We start from the raw sequence: 12408 nt of genomic DNA, 5'->3' as shown, positions 1-12408 counted from the left end.
GAGTATATATTTTTAAGACCAAGTCCCACTTTTTTTTTTTTTTTGTAAGGACCAAACACCACCTCTATGAGGACCATTGGTGCACATCTAACAGACTGGGGTATATTTGAACGAGTTTGTTCCAATTGGCTTCTGCCAATTCTTTTGACAACAAACTAATCAGGTGAGGTTTCTAAGCACAAAGGCTACCCTCAGAGACAGAGGAAAGATGATAAAATAAGCAACACTGGAAATGTGTGTGTGTGTATGTGTGTGTTCTACATGCTTCTTAATGTCTGTGCAGTTCTACAGATCCATGAAGGGCATTTTTATGTAGTTTAATGAAAACCACTTGGGGTGAAAGGTGTTATTTTGCTTAATGAAATCTCCCCCTCGCAGTCCAGCTCCCAGACAGAGTTGGCGGCAGGGTCCACATCTGGGGACGCTTGAGAGAGCTGGGACATACGATCGAAAGGGCCCTCCTCCTCCTTGTCCACCTCCCTGTCCCCTGGGGTCAGGGTGTTGGGGATCATGTGGCTATAGGCAGCCTCGATGTCCTTGGGGAAGACAGTGTCCTGGTTGTAGGAGATGAGCTCGTTGCTGATGTTCACCGTCTCCACCTGGGTGCGGGGGCAGCGGTGGCTGCACCCCAGGAGCTGGGCAAACACCTTCCTGAAGTCAGCGTTGAAGGCGTAGATGATGGGGTTGAGGGAGGAGTTGGCCCAGCCGAACCAGACGAAGACGTCGAAGGTGGTCTCGCTGACACAGGAGAAGCCAGCCTGAGGATCCTCCGAGCGTCCGCTGCAGAAGGGGACCATGCAGTTAAGGACAAAGAAGGGCAGCCAGCAGCACACGAAGACCCCCATGATCATCGACAGGGTCTTGAGGACCTTGGTCTCCTTCTTGATAGAGGCCCGCAGGCTGGCGTCAGGCGCACGGGCCGCGCGGCCCCGGCATCTCTGCGCGTGCTGCGCCGCCCGCTCCAGGGAGGAAATCCTGCGGATCTGCACCTGGGCGATGCGGTAGATGCGCGTGTAGGTCACGATCATGATGGCCACGGGGATGTAGAAGCTGATGAGCGAGGAGGAGATTGCGTAAGTTCGGTTCAGACTAGAGTCGCAGTTCTCCTCCCTCACCTCTGGCTCCCCTGTGTCCTCCCAGGGCGTCCCGTTGGCCAGGTTGGATGGTGGATGCACCCCGCCCCAGGAGCCTGCCTTGTCCCTGTGCCAATGAAGCTGGACTGGGATGAAGGAGATGAGGACGGACAGGGTCCAGGCCAGGCCGACCATGACCAAGGCAACGCACTGGGTCATTGTTTGCTGGTAACGGAAGGGCCTAGAGATGGCCCAGTAGCGGTCCACGCTGATGACGCACAGGTTCAGGATGGAGGCTGTGGAGCACATGATGTCGAAGGCCACCCAGACGTCGCAGAAGGCCCCAAAGGGCCAGTAGCCGGCCACCTCAGCGACAGCCTTCCAGGGCATGACCAGCAACGCCACGAGGAGATCGGACACAGCCAGAGACACGATGAAAATGTTGGTCATCTTGGCGCGCAAGTGGCGGCTGCGCACGATGGCTGCGCACACCAGCACGTTGCCCAGCAGGGTCCAGACAATGAGCAGGATCAGGAGGCCGGCGATGACCACCTGTGCGGGCCCCAGCGGCGCCGCCCCCTCCGAGCCCCCCAGGGCGCCTCCTGGAGCCAGCTGTTGCTGCCCAAATCGCGCCCAGTACGCGGTGCCATTGCGCCCAGGCAGTAGCATGTCGGACTCAGCGGCAGGGGCGGGCTGCGTGCGCTCCACACTTTAGCCCTGTGCCCCCCAGGCGGCCCCATCGGGCACCCGGAGGTAGCTCGAGGGTACCCGCGGCTAAGGGATCCCGGAGTCCCGAGGGACGCTCACCGTGCGCTGCGCTGGGGCCCCGGAGCGCGCGGGGACCCTTCTCGCCTCCAGCGCCTCCGGGTTGGTGGCCGTGCCGCGCCTCTTCAGTGCTGGCGCCGGGGACAGGAAGTAGCCGGGGCCGAGGGGCTGTTCCTGGGAGCCCGCAACGCACCCGGAGGCGGCGGCGGCTGTGTCTGGTTCGGAGCCCGGGAAGCGAAGAGCTAGTCAGCACCGAGGGGGCGGGGGCCGGGGCGGCCGGCGCGAGGCGAGCGCTGCAGAGCCGCCCGGGTCCTGCGCGGCTCCCGGGCCCTCACTCCTGCCCCGCGCCTCCGCGCTCTCCGCTCCGCCGCGCGCCCGCCCCACGGGCTCCCGGGCGCCCTCTCTCCAGCCCGGCCGGTCCGCGGGGCCGGCACCCTCTCTCCGCGCCCTGCCCGCCGAGTCTGGGGACGAGCCCGCAGGTCCTAGAGGCGCCCCAGTGCCAGGTCCTCGCAGCGCGCCGTGGTGAACGCGCCCCGGGAAGACAAACAGGTGCCTGGCCCAGCCCTGTTGCCCCGGGGCCTTGGCCTGGCCACGTCCGATGATCGGGAAGGTCGGTCCGGATGGGAAGTGGGGGCGAGCCCTGGCTTCTAGGCCGGCAAAGAGCGCCTGCAGGGGGGAGGGGGCGACTTTGAATTTCTCACAGACCCGAGTCCGGATTGTTCCTGGCTCTGTGACCTTGAACAGCAACTCCAGTTCCCTGGGCCTTGGTTTCCTCATCCACAAAATGGGGTAATGATGTCTACTCCTGCGGGGGGCGGGGGTCAGTGAAACCATCTAGGGAAGGCCCACCTGCTCCAGTCACCTGCACGCGCATGTCTCCTAGGAAGTTGCCCAACCTCCCCTCCACACCCACTCATTCTAAGACTGGGGGGCTTCACCTGCTCTTGAGAGAGTCCTCTTCCCCACCACCACCCTCAATCCTGGAGCCATTTGTCCTTTGTGGAAGAACTGCCGAGAACCCGGGAGACAAGGAGGAGGAGGGGAGCCCCCCAAGTTGGGAGCCTCCTCTCTTCAGGGCACTATCACAGTCTTCCTCTTTTTAAGCCTTGCAGGGGATGAATTAATAATATCTCAGTGCTTAACAGAAGAGGAAACTTGAGGCTTGAATGGGTGGCCCAAAGCCTAAAATTAAAATTCAAAAAAAGGGGGGGGGGCGAGGAAATGCTGGGAAGGGAGAGCAGTGTTCCAGGATCTCACCACGCCTCCCCAGCTGACAAGGTCCGTTTGTGGACGCCACGGCTGCTGGTGTTAAGCTCGGCTGAAGACAACTGGAGAGAAACGGATGAGGCATCATGCTGCCAGGTCCCATCTGAGACCTGCTGTGAGGTCTAGAAACCAGGGCTGGACCCTCATTGCTCCGCTCAGACCCACCTGCCCCCTTCACCCTGGCCCCACCTGCACCCTGGAGCAACACCTGAGTCCCAGCTCCTCAGACTCAGCCAGCTCAGCCTTCAACAGCCCTTCCCCCTCAAGCCTTCTCCCCCTGCCCCACTTTCTCTGTCGGAGACGGCAAGACCATCTGTCCAAATGCCTACGCCTGAAACTACAGAGTCACACTTACCACCTGTCTCTCCCCATCTCCTAGGAGCTGGACCACTCCTCTCCAACAGTGACGTCCCTGCCCAAGACTGTGTCTTCCCCACCCTGTTTTATGGTGACACTATCCTGAGTTAGTGCACTCAATGTTCTGCTGTGATCCTCTGTCCACCCTCCATTCTGTGGCAGGCAGAGTGATCCTTGTCAGATATAACTGTGATCATGTCATTCCCCTGACGGAGAGACCTCGGGAGCTCCCTGTGATCCCTGATCCTTAGACAGTCATGTAAGTTCTTTCAGTCTTTTAATCATGTACCATTGCTGGGTGCTCCTGCTGCTTCTCCTGTTACCCCTCCTTGTCCACAGACAGCCTGGATTCAAGCCACTACCCGCGCGCGCACACACACACACACACACACACACAGTCATTTTCCTAATGGGTCCTGTGGTAGTTCCTTGCTCTGAATGACCTCCATCCCATTTCACCCTGGAGAACACCAACTGATGAGCTCAGAAAAGAACTTGGGTTTTGGAGACAGGGGTTTGAATTTCAGTTTCTTATTCTTTTATTCAGCAAATATTTATTGAGCACCTATTATGTCCCAAATGCTGTTCTATCCACTGGGAATGCAAGGGTGTATTTAACAATACATGCATTGTCCTGTCACTCTGCGGGGTTAGAGTCCAGTTGGAGATAGACTTTCACCCAGGAATCATCCAGAGAAAGTTACAACCGTACCAAGTGCTAGGACGAAATGGCACAGAGCGTTAAGGGGGTTGCCCTGGGGGAGAGAGTTAAGGAAGGCTTCCCTGGGAAAGTCCCTCTTTGGGCTGAAATCACAGTCAAGTCGAAAGGGAAGGCAGAGCAAAGGAAAAGCGTGGCAGGGACAGGCATGTCCTAGCTGTGGGGTCTTGGGGAAGTTACTCGATGTCTTCGAGCCTCGGTGTCCTCATCTTCAAAATGGGTTCATCACAGTAGTTTAATCAAGTGTGATGAGACCAGAAGGAGCTCCTCCGCGAGGGGCTCTGAGCCCCTGTTTTCCCTCTGGCCGTACCTGTGTGCTCTTCAGACAGAAAAGGGCTTTTCCGAGCCTCTCGCTCCATTGTAGCCTCGTCTTTGCAGTTGCACAAGCCAGTAAAGCACCCTTTTGCTACACGTGTCTGAGCTCAGTTTCTCTTGTCTCCTGCCCCCAGAAAAGGCCTGCCTAACACAAAAAACAAACAAGGACTATTAGCCAGGTGGTGGCATGAGAACCCGGGGCACTGGCCGCCTTGGTGGGCAGCACGGGGAAGGGCAGCGCGGAAAGGAGGACCCTGGGGGTAAGGCGTGGCCAGTGGGGGACATTTCTAACAGCGGGAACAGTGTGTGCAAAGGCTCAGAGGCATGGGGCTTCGCGTGTGAAAGGGTGGATCTTCGGAACCCTGCGGCTTCTCCTCTGTTATCCAGAGTTTCCTCTCTGTCGATAAGGCCTTATGCGTGCAAAGGGACGGTCGGCAGCCGCAGTGCGCGTCTGCCCCTTGCCCGGAGGGCACCTGGGGCGGCGTGCCCGGCGGGGACAGTGGTCCTGTGGAAGCAGCAGCTGCTCCCTCACCCAGGGTCTTTTCCGCGTTTCTCAAAAGAGCTGGGCAGAGCAACCAGCTGAAATCAGCGAGCGTCTGCCCTCAGCCTCAGAACCCAGGCTCGTTGGTGTGGACTCTCACCAACCAGGGGGCTAGTACACTCCTCATCTCTCGCCTGGTCGCAGCCGGACAGCCGGAGGACAGTTGGAGGACAGCCGCAGGGAAGCGAGCCCCCACACGCTTGGCTCCCGCAAAGTTGTTCTAAGAGGATCTTCTTAGAACGGTTGCGCACACGGGGTTTTCCTAATCAGGTTGGCAAATATTCTCCTATTTGAACTCACTGGCCCTCCCTTTTCTGAAGGGGTATTCTAAGTTGGCTTTGTGTCCCTGAGACAAATGGCGAGATCAATAGGATCAGAGCCCGGATTTGCTGTGGCTGCTATCGAAAGAACCATGCTGTTTTACACCCAGACAGGCTTGGTGCCTTGGTGACAGGTTGCACCCGAGCTCCCCAGGCGCCAGCCCTGCTGACATGCTCAGCTTAGCTCAGCGGAGCCCAGGCGGAAGGATAGAGATGACCCGTCATCTGCATCCAACCCTGTGGCTGGAAAAGCCACCTCAAGTGCACAAATATCAATGGTAACCTGGAGGCCTCTGCAAACAGGTCAGTGTCTGCATCTCCACCCTCCCCAGCTCAGAAACCCGGGAAGCTGGAAGCAGCCATTTCAGGCAGGCGAAATAGTCGCACGCCAGACGTTGGCATGTGTCTATAGACACAGGAAGGAAGATGGGCTTGCAAGCCAGACAGTCCTGGGTTCCAGTCCCCCCTCTCTGACTCGCCAGCTGTGGGACCTCGAGCAAGTCACTTCACCTCTCTGATTCTGAGTGTCCTCATCTTCCAAATGGAAACATTAAAGGCAGGAGATTGGAGGAAGGGATTGACAAACTGGTAGTTATGAGATAGTCGCAGGGATGTAAAGTTCAGCACAGGGAATATAATCAGTAACACTGTAATATCTATGTAAGGTGCCAGGTGAGTACCTGAGTTATTGGGAGGATCACTTTGTAAATTACATATTTGCCTGACCACTCTGCTGTACACCAGGAACTAATATAACATCATATTGAATGTCAACTGTAAAGGAAAATGAAAAAATTTGCCCGACTGGTGTGGCTCAGTGGTTAAGCAGTGACCCATGTACCAAGAGGTCGCCGGTTCAATTCCCGATCAGGGCACCTGCCCAGGTTGTGGGCCTGATCCCCAGTGGGGGGCATGCAGGAGGCGGCCAATCGATGTTCTCTCTCATCGATGTTTCTATCTCTCTCTCCCTCTCCCTTTTCTCTCTTTAAAATCAATAAAGAAAAAAATTTTAAAAACAAGAATATGAAAAAATTTAAAAATGCTATCATTAATCCTTGCTACTATGAATAAAGGAGGAAATGGTAGGTTTTGTTATCATAATGCTGCATAATAAGCAGTCCCCCCCCCCCTTAGTGACGTAACACGACAATAGTGGTTTCTCACGAGTGGCCTGTGGCCAGCTGGAAGCTGTGCCCTGAACTTCAGGTCAGGTCAGTTTGCTCCGGCCTCTCACCCCCGGCAGCGGTCCCCTGGGCTTGCTGTTGTCAGGGTGCAGGGCAGGCGCCGACCATTCTTCCGTAACTTTGAAATGATCTCAAAATAAATCTTAAACAAATATATTGATTAGGAATGCTTTCAGCTGTGGGTACCAGAAGACCCGACTGCTCGTGGCTTATGTAATAAAGGCATTTAATTCTCTAACGTCACAGGAAATAAAGAGGAAGCAGGTAAGGGCTGGTGCAAAACTCAGTGATGTAACTGGGCACCCAGATTCTGTTCATTTTTCCTCTTTCACCCAAATCTCTACCTCTAGCAGCATCGTGACTCTGCCCTCGCTGCCTCGTGGTCACAGGTCAGCTGTGCCAGCTTCAGGCACCACGACCGAGTTCAAATTCCAGGAGCAAAAGGCAGGGAAAGTCACGTCATGTGTCACCAGAAGAAAACCTTAGCAGGACCTTATGTGTCATTAGCCAGAAGTGAGTCACGTGGCCGCCCCTTGCTGCAGGGCAGACTGTCAACTGTTTTGAGTGCAAGGCAGAGCAGGCAGAAAGCCCAGGCGTGGCTGAAACACGCCGCGATCTAGCCCCTGAGGCTGGGCGCTTTGTGTCCCCAACCAAAATCAGGGTTTTCTCAGCAAGCAAAGGAATCGCTACCAGGGAGGCAATGAACAGCGTGTGCCGTGATTACGATTTGCGCCCGTTTGCTCAGGTTGTCACTGTGCTAAACATCTGAGTTCTAGGGGTGAAGACTCGGTACCCTTCCCAGAGCTCACAGTCTGTTCCCCCGGCAGTCCCTGCAACTCTGCCATCCGCTCTCCATCCAGACCAGGGAGTCTCTTTAGAGCTTAATTAGCAGGGAGCACCTGGAAGAGGTGACCTCGCTCAGCTGAGACTTCCCAAAGCAAATAGGTAACTTTTTAACCTGCACAGCCAAATAGTAAATGAATACGTGTGTTTTAGTTGTGCTTTCTTTTTTTAAAATATGTTTTTACTGACTTTAGAGAGGAAGGGAGAGGGAGGGAGAGAAACATCGATGAGAGAGAAACATTGATCAGCCGCCTCCCGCATGCCCCCTACAGGGGATCGAGCCTGCAGCCCGGGCACGTGCCCAACCGGGAATCGAACTGGTGACCTCTTGGGGCATGGGATGACGTTCAGCCAACCGAGCCACACGGGCCAGGCTGAGCTTTCCGTAGTATTGAAACTATTTCTCAGTTCCCCTTTTTCATCTCAAAAGACCTTTAAACATCCATTCATTCATTGGTTCATTCCACAGTGATTATGGAGCTCTTCCTCTGTGACACTGGGGATACAGTTGGGGAACAAAACACACATCTCTCCCTCTTGAGACTTCTGGTTAAGATTTATGTGATTAAAAGGTGGGAGAGCCTCAGTGAAGGAAAGCCAGATGGTACTGCCAGAGCTCATAACAGGGACAGGAGGCCTGCTCTTTAGGTGAGTGTGATTCCCTGAGCGACTGTTGTTCAGATGGAGATCTGACACGTGAGTAGGAATTCACTAAGTGTAAGCAAGAAGAAGCAAGTGCAAAGGTCCTGAGGCAGGAGGGAACATAGTACGTTAACAGAATTAAGAAGCAACGAGAAGTGATTGGAGGGTGTTGAGCAGAGGAGGGAACATGAGCACACTTGCCTTTCTCAAATACCACGCTAGCCACAGCGAGAAGGGTGGACCAGCAGGGGCAGAGGCTGAATTGGAGAAACGACGAGGAACCTGCTTCAGGAGGCCCGCCAGCAGACGGCAAAGACTTGAAGTAGGGCGGCGAGGGGCAGAAGTGGAGAAAAGCAGATGGAGCCAAGATCAAGTTTGTAGTAGTTTGTTCTAATGGCTTTAAACAGCACAAATGATTGTCCTACAGTTCTGGAGGTGAGAAGTCCAAAATGACTCTTCCTGGACTTACATCGAGATGTTTGCAGGGCCATCAGCAGAGGTCCCTCTGCTGGCTTCTGGTGGCTGCGGCATTCCTTGGCTTGTGGCCACATCACTGCAATCTCTGCCTCGGTGAGCATTGCCTCGCCCTCTTCGTCTTATCAGGACACTTGTGATGACATTGGACCCACCTAGATAATCCAGGATAAACTCTCCACCTCAAGATCCTGGACTTGGTCACATGCGCAAAGTCCTGCCGTGCAAGGAGACACACTCACAGGCTCCAGGCATTAGGATGAGGACATCTTTGAGAGGCAGTGTGTGCTCCCCACAGGCCCTCTGGGCTTGACTTCACCCCACGGTCACGTTCCGGCAGGGAGAGAGGCGGACCTCATCTCTCTCAAAATCCTTCCAGGCTGTGCAGCGAGGCCCTTACCTTTCATTCTCAAGAACAGCAAACGTACAAAGAGCCAGCGAGTAAACATTGGAGACTTTATGGGCCATATATGGTCTCTGCAGTATATTCTTTTGATATGGTGGTTTGTTTGTTTTTTGGTTTTTATAACTTTTCAAATATGTAAAAAGCATTCTTGGCCCATGGGCATCGTTTCTCAACACCTGGTCTAGAACTATTTACATGCCCACCTCTATACCAATCCAGCAGAGGTGGAGTGGGCTTATTATGCTTGGCATAGACCAATCGCCCAAACTGGTGTTCCAGAAACATCTGCCAGACCTGCAGGCGGCACTTTAGGCTGTGGGCTCTTCACTTCCTGCCGTGGCCAGAAGCCGTTGGCTGTGGTTCTCCCCTTCTGAGGACAGAGCAGCGCCACCGCAAGGCTCTGTAGAGACAGGTCCCCTGCTCCTCCTGACCCAGAGCAAGCAGAGCGGGCGTGGCTCTCCTGCACCCTCCATCACCAGCCAGGCTCAGAGCGCCCCCTGCTGCCTGAAAGGCTAATGGAGGGCTGGGCATATACCAGAAGCAAGCAGAAAGTGAGTGAGTCTCTGCCAAGGTCTTAAAAACGATTCCAGGAAGCACACCACTCATGGGTGCACACCGTGTTCCTGGTGCTTCCCCTCCCCCCGCAACAGTCTGGTGTGGTGAGGGCAGCACGCGTGTTCATACAAGCTGGGTGGTGAGGCCCTGGGAGAGAAAGAGGTAAAGTCTCTACTCTCACAAGTAGACAGTCCTCTCCAGGATAGACAAGCACAAAAAACAACTAGTGGCAAAGGGTACCAAGGTGAGGCATAGTAGGGAGTATGTGTATCTATATGACCGGGGGGGCACTGCTCACTATGAAGAGACCTCTACACATGGTCTAAAGGATGAGAAAGAAACTGATTCACCTCAAGGAGCCAGAGAAACACACTCCTAAGAGAGAGTAGGCTGTGCAAAGGTCCTGGGGCACAGAAGAGTTTGGAAAATTCAAGGAAGTGAAGGGAGACATGTGTGGCTGCAGCCGTGCCCATGGGGTGCCTGGGGAAGGGGGAGGCAGAGGAAGGGATTGCATGAGAAGAAGATGAAGTGTCAGAGAGCAGATCATGAAGATCCCAGTAGACCATGGTTAGGAGTTTACACTTTCTTCCAAAAGCAATGGGAAGCCGTTCAAGGGTTTTTAGCGGGTGGCTTGATTTAATGTACATTTTTAGACAGTTATCATTACGATCATTGTTGTGTTTCGTATTAGTGTGGCTGAAACACTAGACCAGCACTTCCATCCCGTCGAGCAATAAGCACTGCGTTCATCCTTCTGTCCCCTTCTCGTGGTCCCCTGGGGCCCGCTCTGAGGAGGAGCACGTCACAGTCACTCCCCATCAGACCCCGCGGAAGTACTGTCCCCGCCACCTTCAAGCTGGGAAACACTCCGCACCCATCGTGTTCCTCCGAAGCCTCTGATGGGGTAAGAGTGCCCCACGGGGAGTGGGAAGAGGTGGGGGCAGGTGGAGGGAGCATCTTTGTTGAAACTTAATGAGTTCTGTGAAAACTCAGAATCCTCTTCATCCGCACCTGGGAGCAGTGACGCTACAGCTTTGGACAACGCTGCAGACAGAGGACAGCCCAGCATTTGGCGCCCATCCTCCATCTGTTACCTTGACGCTGCTTCCGGCCCACCAGGTCCCTGGCCTCATTTGACCCGAACGTGCCCGTGAGGACTCAGAAAGAAAGGGCGCCAGCGCCCCCTGCTGGTTGTACTCTCCCACAGCAAACCTTTGTACGTTCAGGGCAGAAACACCAACTATTCTCTGGTAACTTCGCTCCTTCATCATTTTAAGCCACGGGTCGCATTTTATAACTGGGTGGAAAATGAATATCCGTCCACTGTTGGACTGTTCTGTACACAGAGGCTCAAGTAAGTGTTTGATGGATATTTTTACCCCATTGACTTTCTTTGTAAGATCATAGAGAGGAAAGGCAATGAGTTTTAAGAAGGCCTAACAGTCCAAATGCTTCAACTGACCAGCTGCGTGGTCGTCGTCAGAGGCTCCCTGGCCCGACAGAGGAGTAATGCCTGCCTCACCGGGCCGGCCTGGAGCTGAGGCCCTCCGGCAGGGACACATGCTGGGTGCGAGGGTCACACAGAGAGCCCAGTGGCAGTGACCGCCCCAGCTGGATTTCACAAGTGATGTTCGCGGCGGAGAGACAAGGGGGCTGGTGTGGCCCTGAGTGTCCACCTCCAGAGCCTTTGCCCTCCCCCTCTGCCTCACCAAGGGCTGTGGTACCCCAAAACACAAATTCGATCCTGGCTTGATGGCAGATCAGGGGTGAACGAGCTCGAACTACCAGATGCACGGGCTCCTCCTGGTGAGGCTGTGGCAGGTGAGCGAGAGGTCTTCCTGGTGTCCGAGTCCCAGGGATGGGGCCCCCTGGGAAGAGCTACACGGGAGACAAATCGAGGTCGGGTCTCCTAGAAGCATGTTCCTGGGCCTCGTGCCAGCCCAGTGGAAGCTGCACTTATGGATGGGGGGGCGGGACCCCTGACAGCTCCCTAGACGAGTCGTGCGCACACTCGCGTGTCAGCATCCATGCCATGGGGACCCTAACAGAGTGAAGAAGCATGCTGGTACAGTCAGAGAGAAAGGGCAATTCCAGGCAGATTCAGTGTACTGTATGTAAAAACAATCCGTGTGTGTGTGTGTGAGTGTGTGTGTGTGTGTGTGTGTGTTTACTAATAGGGACCCAAGATTAACAGCAATTACCACTATATTGCAATTTCTCGGTCTCGGCACTATTAACATCTGGGGCCGGACAATACCCTGTGTGGGGGCCCTCCTGTGCATTGCAGATCTTTAGCGGCATCCCAGGCCTCTCCCCACTAGGTGCCAGGGACGCCCCCCCGTGGTAACGACGGAAAGTGTCAGCAAGCAGTGCCTGAGCTCCCTGGGGAACAAGGTTGCAGCAGCTGGAGAGACGCTGGATGGAAGAAATGTTAGGTGATGTTTTCCTTTGTTTCTAGCATATCTGCCCATTTCTTAGTTGTTTTTTTTTTCTAAAATGAACATGAAATATTTTAGTCGTGTAAAAAAATTCAGTGTTTAATGTCTCATTGCCGGTGCTGTTAAAAAAAAAAAAAAAAGTATCTCACTCAGATGAAAAGATATTAGTATTTATAGTAAGTAAACTAACTTTATTATCATTTTAAAGTAAGTCTGGCAAGACATATACAAAGGCCTCTCCCAACTGCTAATAATCCGTAAGAGGCACATTTATAAGTTTGGAACAGGCATTCCGGTCCTAAGTACAGGCCTTAAAGAAACAATTCTGAATATAGAAAAAAGCTCTACAAAGTCACTTATAAAGGAAAAAAGTTATAGACACTAAAAGCAACACCAGGAAACTAGGTTCATTATGACACACTTACGTGATGGACTGTAGAACAGTGTTAAAGGGTCAAAGCATTTCTAACCGCAGGGAGAGAGGTGTGTGGCTGAGGTTCGGGAGGGAAAC

At 54.1% G+C, this 12408-nt stretch overlaps 1 protein-coding gene across 1 annotated transcript; it reads right to left on the bottom strand.

Annotated features, from left to right (window-relative positions):
- Positions 1-317: 317 nt before the first annotated feature.
- On the bottom strand, positions 318-1742 carry DRD5 (dopamine receptor D5). The gene has a single exon (XM_036245869.1). It carries the CDS (start codon positions 1740-1742, stop codon positions 318-320), a length of 1425 nt encoding a protein of 474 aa, XP_036101762.1.
- Between the last annotated feature and the right edge of the window lie 10666 nt (positions 1743-12408).

The sequence above is a fragment of the Molossus molossus genome, unplaced genomic scaffold, assembly GCF_014108415.1.
Source record: "Molossus molossus isolate mMolMol1 unplaced genomic scaffold, mMolMol1.p scaffold_m16_p_1, whole genome shotgun sequence".
Classification (NCBI taxonomy): domain Eukaryota; kingdom Metazoa; phylum Chordata; class Mammalia; order Chiroptera; family Molossidae; genus Molossus; species Molossus molossus.
The sequence above is the reverse complement of the archived record's forward strand: the minus strand, read 5'-3'. Positions and strand labels throughout refer to the sequence as shown.